The 23,683-nt window shown below is 42.2% G+C and overlaps 1 protein-coding gene across 10 annotated transcripts in view; it reads right to left on the bottom strand.

Annotated features, from left to right (window-relative positions):
* The window catches only part of dmd (dystrophin), a 2,667,466-nt gene that overhangs the window by 1,315,276 nt on the left and 1,328,507 nt on the right, over nucleotides 1–23,683 (bottom strand). For all 10 annotated transcript variants that reach the window (XM_038802261.1, XM_038802266.1, XM_038802267.1 and 7 more), the window contains 2 exons: nucleotides 5,700–5,828; nucleotides 3,934–4,104 (listed from right to left, as the gene is read on the bottom strand). In XM_038802261.1, coding sequence (XP_038658189.1) covers nucleotides 3,934–4,104; nucleotides 5,700–5,828 — 300 coding nt within the window. The remainder of the gene's footprint in view (nucleotides 1–3,933; nucleotides 4,105–5,699; nucleotides 5,829–23,683) is intronic.

The following is a 23,683-nucleotide window of genomic DNA, read 5'->3' on the forward strand; positions in this document are numbered from 1 at the left end:
CCACATGAACACTTGCCAACTTTACAGATGCACCATAGAAAACATCCTATCGGGCTGCATCACAGCCTGGTATGGCAATCGCTCGGCCCAGGGCCGCAAGGAACTTCAGAGAGTCGTGAACACAGCCCAGTCCATCACGCAAACCTTCCTCCCATCCATTGACTCCATCTGGTTGGGGCTGGTTTAGCACACTGGGCTAAATCGCTGGCTTTTAAAGCAGACCAAGCAGGCCAGCACACGGTTCGATTCCCGTACCAGCCTCCCCGGACAGGCACTGGAATGTGGCGACTAGGGGCTTTTCACAGTAACTTCATTGAAGCCTACTCGTGACAATAAGCGATTTTCATTTCATTTCATTTTTCATCTACACCTCCGCTGCCAGGGGAAAGCGGGTAGCATAATCAAAGACTCCTCCCACCCGGCGTACTCACTCTTCCAACTTCTTCCATCGGGCAGGAGATACAGAAGTCTGAAACCATGCATGAACAGACTCAAAAACAGCTTCTTCCCCGCTGTTATCAGACTCCTAAATTATCCTCTTATGAACTGACCTCATGAACACTACACCCCTGTATGCTTCATCCAATGCTGGTGCTTATGTAGTAACATTGTATCCCTTGTGTTGCCCTATTATCTATTTTCTTTTATTCCCTTTTCTTTCCATGTACTTAATGATCTGTTGAGCTGCTTGCAGAAAAATACTTTTCACTGTACCTTGGCACACGTGACAATAAACAAATCCAATCCAATCCAATCAACCTGTCAAGCCAACTAACCTGGTTCACGCTGTTCTCACGAGCAACAAGGTCCCTCTCTCTAGTGAATATTGAGGCAAAATATTCATTTAGGGCTTCACCTACTTCTTCAGACTCCAGTCACAAGTTCCCTCCACTGTCCCTGATCAGCCCTACTCTCACTTTGATCATCCTCTTATTTCTCACAATGCCTTGGGATTTTCCCTAATCCTTCCCGCCAGGGCTTTTTCATGCCTCCTTCTAGCTCTCCTAAATCAATTTTGAGTTCCTTCCTGACTACCTTGTAATCCTCTCGAGCCACGCCAGAGCCTTGCTTCCTCAACCCTACGTAAGCTTCCTTCTTCCCCTTGACTAGAAGCTCCACTTCTCTTGTCACCCAAGACTCCTTCACCTTACCATTCCTTCCTTGTCTCAGTGGGACAAAACTATCCAGTACTTGCAGAAAGTGCTCCTTAAACAACCCCCACATTACTGTTGTGCATTTCCCGAAGAACATCTGTTTCCAATTTATGCTCCCCAGCTCCTGTCTAATAGCAGAACGATTTCCCCTCCCCCAATTAAATACCTTCCATCATGTCTGTTCCTGTCCCTCTCCAGGACTATGGGAAAGGTCAAGGAGTTGTGGTCACTGTCACCGAAATGCTCTCCCACCAAGACATCTGACACCTGGCCTGGTTTGTTGCCATTGCCAAGCACCAAATCCAATATGGTTCCCCCCCCCCCCCCCCCCGCCCCCCCCCCCCCCCCCCCCCCCGCCCTCCGAGTCAGCCTACCTACATATTGAGTCAGGAATCCTTCCTGGGCGCACCTGACAAAATCTGCTCCATCTAAACAATATGCACTAAGGAGGCTCCAGTCAATATTAGGGAAGTTGAAGTCACCCATGAAGACAACTCTGTTACTTCTGCACCTTTCCAAGATCTGCCGTCCAATCTGGTCCTCCATCTCTCTGCAGCTATTGGTGGGGGGTCTATAGAATACTCCCAATAAAGTGACTGCTCCTTTCTTGTTTCTGACTTCCACCCATACTGACTCAGTAGACAACGCCTCCTTGACAACCTCCGTTTTCTGCAGCTGTATGCACTCCCTAATTAACAGTGCCCACCCTCCTCTTTTACCTCCCTCCCTAGTCTTCTTAAAAAATCTAAACCCTGGAACATCTGACAACCATTCCTGCCCCTGTGAAATACATGTCTCCGTAATGGCCACAACATTGTAGTTCCAAGTACTGATATATGCTCTAAGTTCATCTCCCTTATTCCTGATATTCCTTGCATTGAAACAGACACACTTTAACATCTGTCAGGCATTAGCTAAGTGTATGCTAAAAGCTTTACCAATATGACATCCCGCACAATTTGAAGTACAAGTGTGTGCACACACATCAGATGCTACTTTGGTCCCCCAATGGCACCTGAAAAGTGAGCACTAAAGAGCCAAATAATAATAATCTTTATTATTGTCACAAGTAGGCTTACATTAACACTGCAATGAAGTTACTGTGAAAATCCCGGAGTCGCCACATTCTGGTGCCTGTTCGGTACACAAAAGGTGAATTCAGAATGTCTAAATTACCTAACAGCACATCTTTCGGGACTTGTGGGAGGAAATTGGAGCACCCGGAGGAAACCCACGCAGACATGGGGAGAACGTGCAGCCTCCACACAGACAGTGACCCGAGCCGGGAATCAAACCTAGGACCCTGGTGCTGTGAAGCAACAGTGCTAACCACTGTGAACTGTCTCTCCACCCCCCCCAATGAATAATCCCATCCCCACAACAACGACTGAATAAGAGTACAAACATAAGAATGAAGAGTGTAAGTAGACCACTTACCGCCTTATTAATTGGACAAAATCACAGAGCCTATAGCAAAAATACAGGCCAGTTCATATTCCACTCATCCTCCATCGGCCAAAAATTATTTTAAAAATATTTTCACCTCACTGTTATTAGTGGAATTTCATTATTACAGAAATGATGATTGTCTTTCCGCACAACAGTCATCACACTTTGAAGTAATTCATTGTATGTGAAGGGTTTGGTGAAGTGATCAGGTGCTATATAATTATGAATTCTTCTTTCAGTTTTCCCTCCCTCTAAGCTTATCTTCACTTGTACTCTTTCCATCCTTGGTTTTATCCAACATTATGGCACTTGAGTCCTCAAATTGATTTCTCAACAAATAATCTCCAATAAATAAAGGAATTTGTGGCAGTAAATACTGTGGAAAGTCATCAATATTGTACATCTTTTTTAAGAAACAGTTTTTTTTTAAACAAGTAAAGACTACAAACATTTGAACCAGAATGCCAACTCTTAACAAATTCACACACTGCCTACATGATAAAGAATGTTCAGATTTTATTTTGTGATTGTTGCATACATCAAGTGGAAAAAATGGTTAGTAGCTGAAAATGAACATTTCAAGATGATATTAGACACAAAACCGAGTGCTTAGATGAATGCATGTGGCATTCATGAAAATTTTCACCTGAGATCAGCAACTGCATTTCTGCACAGCAACCAGAAACAGGGCTGAATGTTCACAACACAAATAATAATGAGAATTAGGTGAAGAAGTTTCCGGCCCTCAGAACCTGAATGTTTATGTCCCATATGGAAATCCTCAAACACCATGCCAAATTTACGACGATTCCAGTGAAATAATCACAAGAATTATTTTAACAGATGCTCATCCACACCATGCATGAGTTAATGAAATGGTCTAAAATTGTAATTTGCGTTTACGGTTAATTATTGAATATCAAGACTGTCCAGATGACAATGTGATGAATAAAACTTCCAAATTATACTGAGATATTATCCTGAGTATTTGACTCATTTGGTTGAAACTGTCTCCCCTCTATTTCAGTGGAGACTTTCAAATACACAGGTGAATATGGAAAACAGTAAAATGGATTTCTGATGAAACCATTATGCTAAGTTCCCACAGCATAACTCAAATACATTATTACATAGTAAAAATGATCTGTGATTAATTTGTCAAATTTAGTAAATTAGAAAGTGTACACTCAATAAATAGAGGATGATTTTGTTGTGCCACGAAGATCTTCTTGATAGTCATGTTAAGATTTAGTATTCAAAAGAACAATAGCAGACTCAGCTATCTGATATGAAAATGCATTTGATCTGCTCTACGGACAGATCTACCTACCTTGCCAGTTTTTATTCTGTGTGAGATGGCATCAAACCTCTGATTAAGTTCTGACAGCTTAGGCTCCACAATCTCCCTGCAGTGATCTCCACGGTTTGTCATCAGCTCCAGGGCCTGGTCACGCACAGCATCCACCTTCAGTCTCATATCATTGAGTTCAGACTTCAGACGCTACAGCCAATGAGCAAGACACACAAGGCTTAAAATTGGGGATAGAAATAAATACACAAAACAGGAACAAGCATTTTAAGGACACAGAAATGAGTGAGGATGGAAAAACGGAAAGAAAATACTACATAATATTGCTAAATTGGCGATTGGCATTCATATCCATAAACATTCAATTCCTCCACCACTAACAAAAAGTGGCAGCCATGTGTACTCATCTATAAGATGCACTGCAGTAGCTCACCAAGGTTGTTTAGGCAGCACCACGTAGCATAAGCGGCTTCCTTGTGGTGTACTTGACAAAGGAAGGTTCAGACGTGGAGATAACTTCAACATGTTTATTCAACTATTTACACTTCTATTACTTGGGTTCGACACTACTGTTAATCATTCTATAGCTACCCAGATTGACTAACCAGTCTGCTGCAATCCACGTGGTGGGAGTGATATTGAATCAACCCTGTGTCTCTACTCACTGACTGTCTCCACTGGAAAGAGGAAGATCATGTGTGTGGTGTCCTTTATATATGGGTTGGTGTAATGCCCTCCTGTGGTCGTGTCACCTCTGTGTGTATCGTGAATGCCCATTGGTTGTGTCTTATCTAACTGATCTATTGGTTGAGTGTCTGTGTATCATATCTCTGGTGCTCCCTCTAGTGTCTAGTTAGTCTACATGTATTTACATTAACCCTTTTGTGTATTTACAGTGATGCACATCACCACAGCGCCTTCCAAACCCACGACCACTATCAACTAGAAGGCCAAGAGCAGCAGATAGCTGGGAATCCCACAACTTGGAGGTTCCCCTCCAAGTCACTCACACCCTGACTTGGAAATATATTGCCGTTTCTTCACAGTCACTGGGGCAACTTCCTGGAACTCCCTTCCCAACAGCATAGTGGTATAACTATGCCTGTGGGGCTGCAGTGGTTTAAGAAGGCAACTCACCACCACCTTCTGAAGGGCAACCAGGAATGGGCAATAAATGCTGGCCGAACCAGCAATGCCCACAAATTGTAAATTATTGCTGACTAGTATACCCTCATGTTCTATTTTTCCCTTTTTATCAACTCATTGGTTGCCCTTTGCTGGTTTATAGAACACGCCAAATCCATATATTTGCTACTGTTTTTTGACTATACTGTTTTTGACTAGGCTTGACTAGAAACGGAACAAACTCCTTAACTATTTAATACGGAAAAATGATTTATTCTAGTATCCTTCATGAATGATTAGATTTTATATGTTCAAAAATCGGCTTTCATTACCTATTAGTGCAGACATCAGAATGTTACAAAATTCCTTACATACAATGAGACTATGGAAACAATTGTTGATTTGTTTTTAATAGGGGAGTGGATTGCAAACAAATATTTCTTGTTAAATAGTATAATAAAGAACAGTGGGAATGTGTCATCAGAACCAATCATTATAACCTGATGTCACTTCGGTCAGCCAAGTAGCATGTTTTAAAATTGAAATGATGATAGGGTTAAATCACCGCTCGCGTTCACAATCAGAAATCAAGTATATAAGATAAATGAGAACACATTTAATAGCTTGGTTAGAAAAAAAATCTTGAAGTTATTGCTTGTTACCTTCAACACTTCCTCTTTCTGTCCAGCTTTCTGTTTCTCAGATTCATCTAATAAGATTTCAGCACGATACATCCAGGCCGTGATGTGAGCAACATTCTGGTCAAAGTTTTCCATTTGTTTCTGGTATTCCTAAATTAGAATAAAAGAATAAGTAATTTCTAGATTTTTGTATCATACTCAATATTTAGTCTTTTTTTCCTTCACCGTTTTCAATCTCCCCAAGCTACTTGCAACCTTTTGGCTCAAATTAGGGGCATGTGACCTGCTCTCATATTTCTGCTGATGCTGTCCTTGAGTCAGTCACTTAAAATATGCCACAGTGGCCAATATTCATGGGCATCCATAGGTACATGGTGGCTGTGAGGAAAGTTCCCTCTTTATTACCAGTGGTTTGGGAATTGCATTCTGCAATTCCATATATTTGTCACGAGTTCCACTGGTTAATAATAACCAAAGTAAATCAGATTTTAGCTTTCTTTATTCTAATTGTCTGATCTGTGATATTTACTGATGTTCAGGGGATTGTACCGAGCAGTTCCATCAATTTTGCAGTGTAAAACACAAATTAGTAGCCTCGGTTAATGACTAATTTTCTACACAAGGCACTCACAAGATTGAAGAACTGCCATGTGGAGAATTATGAGTCTGAATCTGCCTCTACTCCTTTGCAAGGGCATTGATTCTCTGATATGCCAACCTGCCGTGCCATCTTATAACTTACATTTTAAATGGATTCAGCCCTCTTATTAAAATATTGTATCCATCATCACACCATTATTTTAGGGCTGCAAAGAATTAGGGTTGCAATCTTCGGGATCAATTAGCACAAAGCATTTGGAAATAGAACAGATTCAAGATCAATTATTAAAAACCTCAATCATTTTTAAGTGAGTAAAATAATTAGAAGGGCTACATCTTTTACAAAGCATGACTCTTAATGAGATACAATGATAATTTGTCCACAGGGAATTCAACTGCAGGTTATTACACCACACATCAAGGGCTTTGCACACAGCATGCTTCCATTTATCTGGCTTCCAAGACTATGAATGGCTGATGGACCTAAGCTTTACTTAACCCTCTGGTCAATAATTTCTGTCTGTCCAAGTATGCTGTAATGATATTTATAGGGCTCTACAGTCAAAGCAATTGGTAAGTGAAACAGACAATAATCAAGCAATCACAGCAATTCCAATTTTCTTTTGATGGCTCATTGACCTATTTTCCTCTGGATGTTAACTTGAAAGAAAACTGTCAATAATCAGCTGAGGAATCTGGCAGAATGCAGCAGCAGAGATTTCATCCATTACATTAAGTCTTGTTCCCAACTTAAGTAATTCAGGACAAATCTAATATGTTCTTTTCTGGATTGCTGAGACCTGTTAAGGTGTAAGTGAGTTTTTCCTGAGAAAATCATGCAGAATTCCATGGAGTAGGAAAGGAGAATGTAAATGCTATTCATATGTCAAGGATATTCAACATTTATGAAAGACAGGCAAAAAGAAAAAAAAAAGGTGGTGTTGCCCTGATAATAAGGGATGGGGTCAATACCTGATGAAGGAGCAATGCTCTGAAAGCTAGTGATTCCAAATAAACCTGTTGGACTTTAACCTGGTGTTGTAAGACTTCTTACTGTGCCCACTCCAGTCCAATGCTGGCATCTCCATATCACATCAATACATAAGGAAGGGATTTTCTCAGATCGGAAGAATAAAATGCCAAACCTGTTAAGTCAAGCTAAGAAATAGCAATGGACAGCAAACATTAGTAGGTATTGTTTATAGGCCACCAAACAGTAGTGGTACTGCGTGCATGGAATAATCATGAGATGAGAGAACCATGCAGCATGGGTAATACGCAATTGTGGGTGATTTCAATCTTCATAAAGACTAGGTAAACCTAATGAGCATAATGATGTGGAGGACGAGTTACTGAGTGTGTTAAGGGTGGTTTTCGAGGGCAGTATGTTGAGGAACTGACAATGGAACATGCAACTTTACATCTTGTATTATGTAATGAAAAAGGACTAATTAATAATCCTGCTATAAAAGTGCCTTTGACAAGAATTTTATATTAAGTTTGAAAGTTAGGTAGCTCAATCTGAAGCCAGAATGTTAAATTTGAACAAAGGAAATATCGAAGTGCATTTGGAAAATATATTAAAAGGTATGGTGGCACATTGGCAATGGACAGTCTTCAAAGGATTATTATATAGTTCAGAGCAGTTAGACATTCCTTCAAGGCACAAAAACCCAAACGAAAAGTCAGACAATTGTGGCTAACAAAAGAAGTTAACGATTGTACAAGATTAAAAGAAAAGGGCTAACAAATTGCCAGAAATAGTAACAAACATGAGGATTGGAAAGATTTTAGAATACATCAGAGAACCAAGAAACTGATAAAGGAGGAATGGAATATGAATGTTATCTTGCAAAAAAACGTAAATGCTTCTTTAGGTATGTAAGAAGGAAACATATGGCAGAGATAAATGGGAGTCCATTACAAGCAGAGACAGAAGAACTTATAATGAGGATATGAGAAATGGCAGAGAAGCGAAATGCCTATTTTATGCCGATCTTCACTGACATGAAATCTCCCAGGATTAGAGGTCCAATTGTTTATGGAGAATGAGGAACTAACGGAAATTATTATTAGTAAGCAGGATGTATTGGAGGAAGTAATGGGACTTAAAATTGATAAGTCCTCGGGATCTGATATTTTACATCCCAGAGTGTTGAAACACGTTGCTATAGAGGTAGTAGATGCTTTGGTGATCATCTTCCAAAATTCTATATATTCTGGTAGAATTCCTGCAGAGTGGAGGGTAGCAAACATCACCCCACTATTTGAGAAGGAGGGAGTGAGAAAACAAGGAAACTAAAGACCTATTAATCTTACATCAGGAGTAGCAGAAATGCTAGAATCCATTATAAAGAATGTGCTAAATGGATAGTTAGATAATTGTGATCAGACTGACCATTGTCAACATGAATTTATGAATGGTTAATCATGTTTATTGAACCTGTTGGAGCTTTTTTGAGAATTTTACGAACATAATTGATTAAGGGGAAATTGGTGGATATAATAAACTTGGATTTTCTGAATGTTTTTGATAATGTCCCCCACAGGAGGTTGGCTAGCAAAATTAAAGCACATGGGATAAGAGGTAATGTTGCAGCATGAATTAAGGATTGGTTAACAGGCAGAAAATAGAGTAGGAATAATGGAGTCATTCTCACCTTGGCAGGCTGTGACTCAGTGGAGTACTGCAAGAATCAGTACTTGGATCCCAACTGTATATCAATATATATCATTAATTTGGATGCGGGGACCAAATGTAGTCTTTCTACGTTCACGGTCGACACAAAGCTAGATGGGAATGTGTGGTTTTTTTTGTTTCCCCTCCTTTTTCACATTTTCTCCCAAATTTACAACCGCCCAAAATAAATAATAATCAGTAACGAATGCAATGTCAATCACCATATCAATAACAACAATCCCACCCTCCCACCAAACCCCCAAACAACATCCCGCATGTTAACATAAACAAATAAGAAAAAGGAATCAGGAATCACCCATAGTCACCATTAACACATACAGTCCATCCCCCACCCCCCAGCCCTCCCAACCTAATGTTCGATGTAATCCAATTCTCGAAAGTGCATTATGAATAACACCCATGAATTGTAGAACCCCTCCATCCTTCCCCACAGTTCAAATTTGACATTCTCAAGATTCAAGAATTTCAGCAGGTCCCCCTACGCCACGCCAGGGCACAGGGGCGAGAAGTTGATCTCCATCCCAACAGGATTCGCCTTTGGGCGATCAACAAGGCGAAGGCTACAACATCTGCCTCCGCACCTGATAGGAATGTGTGTTGTGAGTAAGATGCAAAGTGTCTTCAAGGGGATTTGGACAGACTTACTGAGCGGGCAAGAACATAGCAGATGGAATATAATATTTAAAATATGAGGTTATTCACTTTGGTGGGGGAACAAATGAGCAGAGTATTTCTTAAATAGTAAAAAGTTAGAAAGTGTAAATGTACAAAAGGACCTAGGTGTCCTCGTCAATAAGTCACTTAAAGTTAACATGCAGGTGCAGCAAGCAATTAGGAAAGCAAATAGTATTTATTACAAGAGGATTCGAGTACAGGGGTAGTGAGGTCTTGCTTCAATTTGGATTTGTTTTATTGTCACATGTATTGATGTACAGTGAAAAGTATTGATCTGCGTACAGTCCAGACAGATCATTCCATATATGAAAAAACCATAGGGTACATATAAATACACAATGTAAATACATAGACACAGGCATCAATTGAAGCATACAGGAGTGTAGTACTATTCAGTGGAGATGATGTGTGAAGCAATCAGGTCAGTCCATACGAGGGTCATTCAGGAGTCTGGCAGCAGTGAGGAAGAAGCTGTTTTTGAATCTGTTAGTGCGTGTTCTCAGACTTTTGTATCTCCTGTCCAATGGAAGAAGTTGGAAGAGTGAATTCCCTGGATTGGAAGGGGTCTTGATTATGCTGCCCGCTTTCCCAAAGAACTCTATGGACAGAGTCAATGGATGCAAGGCAGATTTGCGTATTAGGATGTGTTCACTACTTTCTGTAGTTTCCTACGGTCTTGGGTTGAGCAATTGCCATACCAGGCTGTGCCAGATAGAATGGTCTCTATGTCAATGTGGACATGCCAAATTTCCTTAGTTTCCTGAGAAAGTACATGCGATGTTTTGCTTTCTTGGTCACAGCATAGATATGGATGGACCAGGAAAGATTGTTGCTGATGTGCACATCGAGGAATTTGAGCTGTCAACCATCTCCATTGATGCAGACAGGGGTGTGTACGATACTTTGCTTCCTGAAGTTAATGACCAGTTCTTTAGTTTTTCTGACATTGAGGGAGAGATTGTTGTCGTTATATCACTCCACTAGGTTCTCTATCTCCCTTGTGTACTCTGACCATCGCTGTTCGAGATCCAACCCACAACAGTCGTCTCATCAGCAAGCTTGTATGTGGAGTTAGTGCTGAATTTTGCCACACAGTCGTGTGTGTATAGGGAGTATAGTATGGGGCTAAGTATGCACCCTTGAGGGGCCCCGGTATTGAGGACTATCGTGGAGGTGTTGTTATTTATCTTTCCTGATTGTGGTCTATTGGTCAGGAAGTCGAAGATCCATTTGCAGAGGGAGGACCCAAGCCCGAGGTTTTGAAGTTTTGAAATGAGTTTATCTGGGATTATGCTGATAAAGGCGGAACTGTAGTAAATAAATAGAAGTCTGAAATAGGAATCCTTGTTGTCGAGGTGCTCCAGGGATGGCTGTAGGGCCAGGGAGATGGCATCGCCGTGGACCGGTTGTGGCGGAATGCGAATTGCAATGAATATAGGCATTCTGGGAGTACGGTGCTGATGTGCCTCATGACCAACCTCACAAAGCGCTTCACAATTATCGATGTCAAGGCCACTGGGCATATAGAACATGGGTTGGACTGCACCTGGAGTAGTGTGTGCAGTTTTGGTCTCCTTACCTTAGGAAGGATGTTATTGCCATAGAGGGAGTGCAACAAATGTTCACTAGACTGTTGAATGGCGGGATTGTCCCATGAAGTGAGAGTAGGGAAATTGGGCCTGTATTTTCTACAGTTTCAAAGAATGAGAGGTGACCTCATTGAAACATACAAAGTATTTAAGGGCTGGACAGGATAGATGCAGGTAAGGTGTTTCCTCTGGGTGGCAGTATAGAAACAAAGGAAACAATTTCAAATTAAGAGGGAAGACATTTCAGACCAAGATGAAGAGAATTTATTTTTACTTGGGGGGGTTGTGAATTTTTGAAATTCACTACTCCAGAGGGCTGTCGAAGCTCAGTCATTAGTATGTTTAAAACAGAAATTGGCAGATTTCCAAATACCAATGACATTAACAGATATGTGGTAAGTGTGGGGGAAAAGGTAATTGAAGTGGATGATCAGCCATGATCATACTGAATGGCGCAGCAGGCTCAATGGGCTGAATGGCCCACTCCTGCTCCTACGTTCCTATGTTGAGAAAAGGCAGCAAGTGGAATGAAAACCTGAACTAGATGGTCAGATGACAATTGATGTCTGCATTCCGGAAAAAAAAAACTGCAACCAGGGTAGGTGGACTATGCCTCATGGTTTCCAGAAAGAAAATGATTTCTTGATGGGGCAAACGGGTCACCTTAGACATGCTCCAAGATTGTGAGTTTCTGGAATTCTCTATCTCAGGATTATGGATGTTCAATCATTGAATTCATTAAAGGCAGGGGTGGACAGATGTTTAGTGTCTCAGGAAATTAAAGTATATGGGGAGTGGCAACAAATTTGAGTTGAAGCCCAAGATCAACCATAATTGTATTGAATGGGGCAGCACGGTGGCTCAGTGGTTAGCACTGCTGTCTCACTGTGCCGAGGACCCGGGTTCGATCCTGGCCCCACGTCACTGCCCGTGTGAAGTTTGCACATTCTCCCTGTGTCTCCATGGGTCTCATCCCCACAACCCAAAATGATGTGCAGGGTTGGTCGATTGGCCATGCTAAATTGCCCCTTAATTGGAAAAAAAGAATTGGGTACTCTAAATTTCTTTTTTAAAATATTGTATTGAATGGCGGAGCAGGCTCAACGGAGCCACATGGTGCAGTCCTGCTTCTGTTTCTTGTGTTAAAATGTTTTTTGCGTAGCGAATTGTACATTCTGCTCTTTTCCCATTGCGTTTGTTCATTTCTTTGCTTCAACATTGTTATATCATTGTTATATAGACAGCACGGTAGCATTGTGGATAGCACAATCGCTTCACAGCTCCAGGGTCCCAGGTTCGACTCCGGCTTGGGTCACTGTCTGTGCGGAGTCTGCACATCCTCCCCGTGTGTGCGTGGGTTTCCTCCGGGTGCTCCAGTTTCCTCCCACAGTCCAAAGATGTGCAGGTTAGGTGGATTGGCCATGATAAATTGCCCTTAGTGTCCAAAATTGCCCTTCGTGTTGGGTGGGGTTAGTGGGTTATGGGGATAGGGTGAAGGTGTTAACCTTGGGTAGGGTGCTCTTTCCAAGAGCCGGTGCAGACTCGATGGGCCGAATGGCCTCCTTCTGCACTGTAAATTCTATGAAATAAGGACAGGGACAGATAACATGTAAAACAGTTACAACTGCTTTCCTTGCTCTTTCAAATCTTGGGAGAGCCACTACAACCTTCAAAGGAATTCTCATACTGACCTGCTGTTTTACTGCAAATGAATTAGAAGCAAGAAGGAGTTTGACATGAACTAAAACTTCTTACTTGCACAAGATATTGTACAGCAAGGTTTTACATTGGGAGACTGCTAAATCATGAATTTTCCAAGGGGCTGATTGAGAAGCAAAAGAAAATGGGAAAACAGAGGAATAAAGTTTATATAGTCCATTCACATGCATTTCTTGTGTAAAGTCATATTTGAAAGGAATAGTTTGTGCAGTTTTGGCCTCTGCATTTAAGGAAGGGTATACTTGCATTGAAGGCAGTACAGCAAAGGTTCACCAAATTGGTCCTTGAGATGAGGGTGTGTCCTATTTTAAAAGGCTGAGTAAATTAGGCTTACATTTTCTGTACTTTAGAAGAACGAGAGTCAATCTCATTGAAACATGCAAGATTTTGAAGGAGCTTCACAGGGTAGAGCTAAGCGATTGCTTTCGCTGGTAAGAGAATCCAAAACATAGAGCACATTCTCAGGATAAAAGCACTCATCTAGCAATGGGTGTAAGAGAAATTACGTGGCTCAATGGGTTGGGAAATAATGAGATTCTCTACGCAAGAGATTGATGCGATTGATGCTCCATCATGAATACGTTTAAGGCTGTGATAGATTTTTGTGGAGCAGCTAGGAAAGTGGGGCTGAAGCCCAAGATCAGCCATGATCATATTGAATGGTGCAACAGGCTCGACAGACAACATGTTCCAATTTCAGAATTTTTGTGTTACTGGGATAAAATTAGTGGAATGAATGCCACAGTGGTGTACTTGAAGATCCAACCTGTATTCCAATGAATACTGCTCTCCGATGTATATTATGCTCTGCAAATGCCTGGCCAAGAAGTCCAGGGACATGAGGTTAATAACTTTTAAAGTAATATTTATCAATGACAAAATACATTGTTTTGAAAATCATACATTAGGTTGACACCAGATGTTGACTTTTAACACAAAGGCTCACGCAAGAATCTTCTATGCTGGACATAAATCAATGGACGTTCAGGCGAACAGAGCCCGCAAAGCAGTGCAGGATTAATGGAAGGAGATCCCACAAAGCAATGCAGAGTTCAGAGTGAAAGCCCACAAAGAGAGAGAGAGAGAGACACGTAAAGCTGCATTATGTTGAAAGGGAGAGGGAGCCCATAAAGTAGGAGCTCAGAGAGAGAGAAAAACCATAAAGCAGCATGAAATACAAAGAGATGAAACCCATAGAGCAATGCACAGTTCAGAGAGAGAGAGCCCACAAAGCAGCAGGAATTGAGATAGAGTGAGTGGGGGAGAGATAGTGAGCGAGAGAGAGAGAGTTCATAAAGCAGCGTGTAGTTCAGAGAGAGAGCCCATAAAGCAGCGTGGAGTTCTGAGAGAGAGAGTGAACCCATAAAGCAGTACAAAGTTCAGAGAGAAATAATCAAGAAAGCAATGTGGAGCTTGGAGAGAGATAGCCCATAAAGCAGCATGGCATTCAAAGAGAGAGAGCCCGTAAAGCAATGTGAAGTTCGGAGTGAGAGGCCACACAAAGCAGCATGGAGTTAGGAGAGAGAGTCAGTCCATAAAGCAGGATGGATTTCAGAGACGGAGCCCAAAAAGCAGCTTGGAGTTTGGAGAGAGAGAGAGCCCATAAAGCAATGTGGAGATTGGAGAGAGTGAACCATAAATCAGTGTGGAGTTTTGGAGGGAGAGAGTGCAAATCTGAGATTAAACCAGGCTAGGGGTCACAAAAATAATAAAAGGACAATGCTTAAGATTTTGTACCTGAACATACGCAGCATCAAAACAAAACAGATGAACTAATAGTACAAATAGACATAAATAAGTATGATCTGATATCCATTACAGAGACATGACTGCAAGATAACATAGATTGGGATCTGAATATTGAAGGGTGTGTGACATTTCGGAAGGACAGTGAACTATGAAAACGCGACAGGGTGGCTCTACTAATTAGAGATGTGATTAGCACAATAGCGAAGGATGACCTGAGTTCAGGAAACTAGGATATAGAAGCAGTTTGGTTGGGGATAAGGAATGAAAAAAGCAAGAAGTCACTTGTGGAAGTGATGCACAGACCTCCAACAGTAACCACATGGTAAGGCGAGGTATAAAACAAGAAATAATGGGAGCTTGTCAGAAAGGTATAGTGATAAGTATGGAACATTTCAAACCAAATATAGACTGGAAGAATCAGATGGGCAATGGTAGCCCAGATGAGGCATCCATAGAATGTTTACAGGATAGTTTCTTAGACCGCACATCCAGGAACAAATCAGAGAGCACTTTATTCCAGACCTTGTATTGTGCAGCGAGGTAGAATTAATTCATGATCTCATAATGAAGGCACCCCTCGGTTGGAGTGATCATAATAAAGTTAATTTTTACATTCAATTTGAGGGCATTTGGAAAAATTCAAGGTAATCAGGCAAGTCAACATGTTTTTGTGAAAGGGAAATCACATTTACAATTTATTAGAGTTATTTGAAGAAATGACATGTGCTGGATGAGGGGGAACTGGTGGATCTGCTAAACTTGAATTTCCAGATAACGTTTGATAAGGTGTCACATTAAAGATAATTGTGGAAAATAAAAGTTCATGGTGTAGGGGATTAGCATGTGTAGAAGATTGGTTCACCAACTGTAAACGGAGTCATGATGTGGCAATGCCGGTGACTTCACCTCATGAAGGAGCAGCACTCTGAAAGGTTGTGATTTCAAATAAACCTGTTGGACTTTGAGGTTTTGAAACTTCTTACTGTAAACAGAGAATAGGCATAAATGGAATTTTTTGGGGATTTGGATGAAGGGACAGAAGGTGTGTTTACACATTTGCTAATAGGGAGAAAACTAAGTTGGGAAAGGAGTGGGCCAAAATTCTGGGAACTGGAGTATAATGTGGGAAAATGTGAAATTTACTATTTTGGAAAGAAGATGCATATAATCTAAATGCCGTCATGCATGAATCACAAAATGTTAGTATGCAGTGATCCCAGCCAATGTTAATACTGAACATGTCAGAACAGAGAGTGAGCACTGGTTTGATAGATCATGGGCTGCATTCCTCGGTCACCGACGCTGAAATCCGTTCACCGATTGGCCGGAGAATCAGTCCCCGGCCAAATGGCCACTTTCGCGATGCTCCGCCCACTCCAAAGCAGAGTACTCTGCGAGCACCCCGCGCCACATATCAACAACATTGCCTGAGGCCCGCCCCCCGATGCTCCGCCCCCGACCAGCTGAGTTCCGATGGCTCAGGACACGTGTGGTCTCATCCGTCGGGAACTTGCGGTGTCGGCTGCGGACTCAGTCCAGCGCCGCCACAGTCAGGGGAGGGACAATCCACGGGCTGGCGGGCCTTCATCAGGGGCTGTGGGCACTGTGGGTGGGTGGTCCGCGGCTTGCGAGCTGGTCGAAAGTGGGGGGTGGGGACTATTTTGTGGGCCAGATCCACAAGTGGCTGCGCCATGCGCGTGCGCGGCCACAGACCCGGACATTCTCTTGGTTATATCGGCACCAAGAGCCGGGTGCTCTACACTGCCTTGCTGATAGCCCCCAGCGAATAGGGGAATTGGTGGCCGTTTTACACATTTATTCTGGTGTAAAACACCACCGTTCCCATGCTGGTGTGGGGACATAGCCCCAGAATTGGAGAATCCAGCTCCATAACTTCTATTTATGTCTGGGAAAGTCTTTCAGGAAAGTTACTGAACAAATTCAGTAGTCTGCTACTGAATAACAGGAGTCTGCTTATGAACTTTTAAAATGCAATAAAGTAATTATTAGACAGGAAAAATGAAATATATTACATCAGTCAAAAATGTTGGAACAATCTCAATAAAAGAAGTGATTAAAATACTCACTATTTGTTCGTCCCAGCTATATGTTTTGGGATGCTTACAAATTTTGAAACATGAATCAAAGTGCCAAATCTAACTTATAATCAAACATTCAGGGTAAGTATGAACCAAATGGCAAACCGTGGAGAGACACATCACAGGCCAAAATAAATGACAGATGTAACCAAAGCAGATTCTATGGATTTCTCAACAACCCACCCAGATGCTTGTCACATCATGAGCCAACCAGTCCCACTGAAACTTTACCATTCTCACAAGGGTTTCCAATCTTCAAAGTTGAAGAACTCACACTGAAATTCTCTCCCAACATCACTCCCACTTGAACCTCCAGGATTTCAATCTCGCCTTCTAAGATTCCTTTCCCCTGGATCACCAAACACACTCAAGTTTCACCCTTCAAGCACATTTTCTGTTCTTTGGATGTGCTTCAAAAGGTGACCTTCATCTCAACAGCTCACAGTCCGGAGTCACCAATCTTAGCTTGCACTTCTAGTATCTTCTGGGCTCCTATCAAGCCTGCTTCACTTCCAGTTTGCTCCCTGTTGCTCTCTCTTTGACTCAGAGCCTATTTTTCTGTTTCACTTAACAGGAATGGTTTCTGATTTCTGTCTTTGTCTGTTACCTGAGACCTTCTCTTGGGACCTTTCTCGGTCCAATCCTTGGGTCGACGACCTTTTCCTTGTCATCCTCCCTGCGCCCCCCCTAGGCAGCAGGGTAGCACACGTCGATACCATTGTGGCTTCACAGTGTCAGGGTCCCAGGTTCAAATCCCTGCTGAGTCACTGTCTGTGAGGAGTCTGCACGTTCTCCCAGTGTCTGCGCGGCTTTCCTCCGGGTGCTCCGGTTTCCTCCCACAGTCCAAAGGTGTGCAGGTTAGGTAGATTGTCTATGCTAAATTGCCCATAGTGTCCAGGAAAAAAAGGTTAGGAGGGGTTGTTGGGTTACGGGGATAGGGTGGAAGTGAGTGCTGAAGTGGGTCGATGTAGAGTCGATGGGCCGAATGGCCTCCTTCTGCACTATATGTTCAATGTTCCAGGGCATCTTCTCCGAATGGCACACCAGTTCCTAGTTAGCTGACTTGTTTTTCACGCGGTTTCACTTTCTTTCTTTTAAACATGTGTGCAGGTCTGGTTCCCGGCCTGAAGATTATTAGACACACTAACTGGCCACGTGCATGTTGTTGTTTTCCATCCTGAAGATGTGAAAGCTACCAACAGCACACGTGTGGCTATTTCCAGGCCAGTGCATTTATGGAAGCCCCGAACACTGCCAGGAACTGTTGTTCCTGACCTCTATGGGCCTGATCACCGACTTTTAGTTGGGCAAATAATCGGAGTTTATCACACCAGCTGCAGCAAGTAATTTAGAAAGCTAAAGCACAGAATGTACATGAGTGGGGGGTGAACAAAAAGAAAATTAGGAGAGGGTTAATGAAAAAGCACGAGTGGGTAAGATTAGGGAAAATCCCCAAGATATTCCATTAGTATATCAAGGGGAAGAGGATAACCGAAGGAGTATGACACATTAGGGACCAAGGAGGTAATCTGTGTGTTGAAATGGATGACATTAGTATGCGTCAAATGAGTACTTCACTTTGGAGAAGGAGGACGTAGGCATAGAATTCAGACAGAGGGACTGTGAGGTTTTTGAGCAGTTTGACAAAGGGAGTGAGGAGGTACTGGAGGCTTTGATGCCTTAAAAGTGGACAAATCCCCAGGTCCAGTTGAGTTGTATCCCAGGTTGCTGTGGGAGGCAAGGGGGGAAATTACAGGTGCTCTGACCCAAATTTTTAATTCCTCTCTGGCCACAGGGGAGGTACAAGAGGACTGGAGGACAGTTAATATGGTTCTACTTTTGAAGAGGGTGGTAGAGATAAACCAGGGAATTACAGACCAGTGAATCTCACATCAGTGGTCAAAAAAGAACAAAGAACAATACAGCACAGGAACAGGCACTTCAGCCCTCCAAGCCTGTGCCAATCACGTGTCCTATCCAGACCAACTGCCTTCTATACCCCGTCTGTCCATGTGCCTATCCAGATAAGTCTTATAGATCACTAACGAATCTACCTCAACCACGTCACTTGGCAGTGCATTCCAGACTACCACCACCCTCTGTGTAAAAAAACTTCTCCTGCACATCTCCACTGAACCTGTCCCTCCTCACCTTGAATTTGTGTCCCTTTGTAATTGTCATTTCCGCCCGAGGAAAAAGCCTCCAACTGTTCACCCTATATATACCCCTAATAATTTTATAAACTTCTATCAGGCCGCCCCTCAGCCTCTGTCTCTCGAGGGAGAACAATCACAGTTTATTTAATCTCTCCTCATAACTAATACCCTCCAAACCAGGCATCATCCTGGTAAACCTTTTCTGTACTCTCTCCAAAGCCTCCATATCCTTCTTGTAGTGTGGTGACCAGAATTGGCCACAATATTCCAAATGTGGCCTCACCAATGTTCTACATAACTGTCACATCATTTTTGAGCTTTTGTACTCGATACCCCACCCTCTGAAGGCCAGCATGCGATATACTTTCTTTATCACCACTTCCACCTGTGCTACCACTTTTAAGGATCTGTGGACCTGCATGCCCAGATCTCTCTGTTTCTCTATGCTCCTGATAGTTCTGCCATTTGTTTTATAGCTCCCACTTAAATTGGATTTACCAAAATTCCACCTGCCATTTCTCTGCTCAATTTTGCAGCCTATCTATATCCTGTTGTATTCTTTGACAATCTTCATCACTATCCCCAACTCCTTCAATCTTAGTATCATCCATAAACTTACTAATCAGACCTGCTACATTTTCTTCCAAGTCATTTATCTATATTACAAAGAGCAGAGGTCTCTGCGGTACACCACTAGTTACATACCTTCATTCGGAAAAACACCCTTCCACTGTTACCCTCTGTCTTCTATGGCCAAGCCAGTTCTGAATCCAACCAGCTAGTTTACCTCCGACCCCATGTGATTTAATCTTTTGCACCAGCCTGCCATGAGGGACCTTATCAAATGTTTTACTAAAGTCCATGTAGACGATATCCACAGCTCTTCCCTCGTCAATCATTTTTGTCACCTCCTCAAAAAATTAAATTAAATTAGTGAGTCGGGAAACTATTGGAGAAAATTCTGAAGGACAGAATCAATCTGCACTGAGAGGTGCAAGGTTTGATCAGGGACAGTCAGCATGGCTTTGTCAGAGGGAGGTCATGGCTAACAAATTTGATTGAATATTTTTGAGGTGGTGACCAGTCGTGTCGATGAGGGTAGTGAAGTTGATATAGTTTATATGGATTCCAGCAAAGCCTTTGACAAGGTCCCACATGGGAGAATGATAAAGAAGATAAAAGGACATGGGATCCAGTGTAACATGACAAGTTGAATCCAAAATTGGCTTAAAGAAAGGATACAGAGAATGATGGTAGAAGACTGTTTGTGTGACTGGAGGCCATTGCCTAGTGGCGTACCTCATGCATCATCGCTGGATCCCTTATTGTTTGTGATAAATATAAATGATATAGAAGAAAATGTGGGAGGATGGTAAGTAAGTTTGAAGATGACACAAGATTGGCCGGGTGGTTGACAGTGAAGAAGGAGGTCTTGGATTAAAAGAGGATATAGATGGATTAGTCAGATGGACAGATAAGTAGAAGATGGAATTTTACCTTGAAAAGCGTGAGGCAATGCACATTAGAAGGAGTAACACAACAGTGGAGTACTCAATGAATGGCAGGAAATGAGGAAGCTGAGAAAGATTATGGGGTATTTCTCCACAAATCACTGAAGGTGGCAGGATAGGTTAATAGTGTAGTTTAGAGGGTATATGGGGCACTTGCCTTTAACAGTCATGACATAAATTAAAAGAGCAGGGAGATTCGGTTTAAGTTGCACAGGACTTTGGCTAGGCCACAGCTGGAGTAGTGTTCAGTTTTGGTCACCACACTTAGAAAACGCCAAAGTATCTCATGGAGTTCACCTGACCTACAACTGTTTATTGATTTTGGTTATGAGGGGCACAAGGGCTTGCCTTTCAGGTGTTATTCAACAGAGGCCTTAACTACTTTTACACAAAAACAAGCTTTATTCTACAAATTTAGTTAACATTTTTATAAACACAGAGTAAGCATTTTTATCAATTACCAACATAAATACCCCATGCAGCTACAGTTCTCTATGTATCACCCTTAATAATTCCCTCCTTTCGCTGTTCCAATTTAATAACAAGATCCTATGAATCAGAAAACCCTTTTCAAAGGTGGGGCCCAGCACATTGCACTCAAGACCTGGTTTGGATGCTCCTGTTTCCTTTCCAAAACAGCAAGTTTCAATTTCTTCCAGAAAACAGTTATTTCTTTTCAAGTTATCAGGGAATCTGGAAACAGCTTTTAAAATGTAGATAGAGAAAACACCTTCTTTCAACATGTGCAGAACAAACCCAGTTCAAACTCAAAGCCACAGCCATCACCCAACTCAAAAACAAAAGGTAAAAACCTAGATCCACAGCCCAGCTCCACCCACACAAAGACATCACTGAAGCCATGTGATAAGACAAAAACATTTCTTAAAGGGACACTCCCATGACATACTATAGGATGGATTTGATTGTACTAAAGGGGGTGCAGACGAGGTTCACCAGGATGTTGCCTAGTTGGAGCATTTTCACTATGAAGAGAGACTGGATAAGCTTGGTTTGTTTTCTTTGGAACAGAGAACATTGAGGGGGACCTGATTGAGGTGTATAAGATTATAAAGGGCATGGACAGGGTGGATAGAAAGCAGCTGTTCCCATTAGTTGAAAGGTCAATAACATGGGGCATCATTTTAAGGTAAAAGACAGGAGATTCAGTGGACATTTGAGGAAGGGTTTTTTCACCCAGAGGATGGTGGAAATCTGGAATGCACTGCTTGGGAGGGTAGTTGAGACAGGAAGCCTCACTATCTTTAAAAAGTAATTGGATAAGCACCTGAAGTTCACAACATTCAAGGCTATGGGCCAAGTGCTGGTAAGTGGGATTAGTGTGGATTAGAGTCGTTTTTTTTTGTTAGTGTAGACTTGATGGGCTGAAGGGCCTCTTCTGTACTGTATGATTCTAAGATAAAGTTTATCAGACTAAAACCTGGAATGACAGGTTGTCTTTTGAGAAAAGGTTGGACAGGCTTGGCTTGTATTGACTGGAGTTTCGAAGAGTAAGAGGCGACTTGACTGAAACATACAAGATTCAATAGAGTCTTGATAGAAAAGGTTTAGAAAGGATGTTTCCTCTTGTCGGAGAACCTAGAACTAGGTGCCGCTCTTTGAAACTAACGGTCCCCATTTAAGATCCAGATTAGGAGAATTTTTTTCTCTCTGAGCGTCATGAGTCTATGAAACTCTCTTCCTCAAGGATAGTGGAAGCGGTGTCTTAGAACATTTTTAAGGGAGAGCCGGATTGATTTTTGATAAGGGGGTAAAAAGTTATAGTGTCATGAACATAAGATCCCTACAATGCAGAAGGAGGCCATTTGGCCCATCAGATCTGCACTAGCCCTTGTTCTGATAGAGCACCCTACCTAAACCCAATCCCCGTAACCCCACCTAATGTTTGGGCAATATTAGCATGGCTAATTCATCTAACCTGCACATCTTTGGACTGTGGGAGAAAACTAGAACACCTGGAGGAAAGTATGCAAACACGGGGAGAAAGTCAACCTCCACACAGACAGTCATCCAAGGTCAGAATCGAACATGAGTCCCGGCTGCTGTGAGGCAGCAGTAGAAAGTGAGAATGTGGAGGTATGGTTTCAACCTGATCAGCCAAGAATAGCAGAGCTGGCTTGAGGAACCGAGTTACCTACTCCTGCTCCTAATTCGTATGTTGAGACTTTTGCCATGTTGAGACGATAATGCATTAAATTAAGACCAGAGGAATAACAAGACAGGGAACAAAAAAAATCAAGGACTTTGTTGCAGGTCGAAGAGCTAGGTTTCAAATGCAGTATATGTGACACTGGAGAGACCTTTGTAGGAGGGATTTTATTTAATAAGAACATAGAACATACAGTGCAGAAGGAGGCCATTCGGCCCATCGAGTCTGCACCCACCCACTTAAGCCCTCACTTCCACCCTATCCCGTAACCCAATAACCCCTCTGAACCTTTTTTTTTTGGACACTAAGGGCAATTTAGCACAGCCAATCCACCTAACCTGCACATCTTTGGACTGTAGGAGGAAACTGATGTAGAACGTGCAGACTAACAGACAGTGACCCAGCGGGGAATCGAACCTGGGACCCTGGCACTGTGAAGCTACAGTGCTATCCATTTGTGCTACCATGCTAAGATGAGAGAATCTGCCACCAAAAATCCTGCTTATAACCTACCCCAATTGTTTTGAAACTTGTGTGTGTTTCGAACCCTCTGTAAATATATCAATATGCTCCTGAGGATGTCATACCCTTAAGTTTCAAAAGGACATACGTATTTATTTTCCACTTCACCAATTTGTATAGGTCAGGATTCGTTCCCCATGAACCATTTGGGTCATTGAATTCTGGTGAAACACTGTACACCATTTAATGGTCTTTACTGCAAGGAAAGGTAGCTTTACAGAAATATTTTTTGTTGCTAACTCATTCTTGAATCACACTTTGTTTTCCAGGAACCAGTTAAAACAAAGCTCAGCAGGCACTGAGGGTGTGGTTCTCATGAAATGTCTTGGAACATGGGCAAAGTTATTTCAGAGTACACTATTTAATGAGTGCATATGGAGTTCTGTGATTAACCTCAGGTTAGGTAAGGTAGACACCGTACTGAAATGTTAGAATGCTGCAAACAGATATTGAACGGCTTGTGGCTGCAATTGAGAGAGATATCTCAGTGTAAAATCAGGTCAATAAGACAACTGAC

Source organism: Scyliorhinus canicula, chromosome 7, assembly GCF_902713615.1.
Source record: "Scyliorhinus canicula chromosome 7, sScyCan1.1, whole genome shotgun sequence".
Taxonomy (NCBI): Eukaryota; Metazoa; Chordata; class Chondrichthyes; order Carcharhiniformes; family Scyliorhinidae; genus Scyliorhinus; species Scyliorhinus canicula.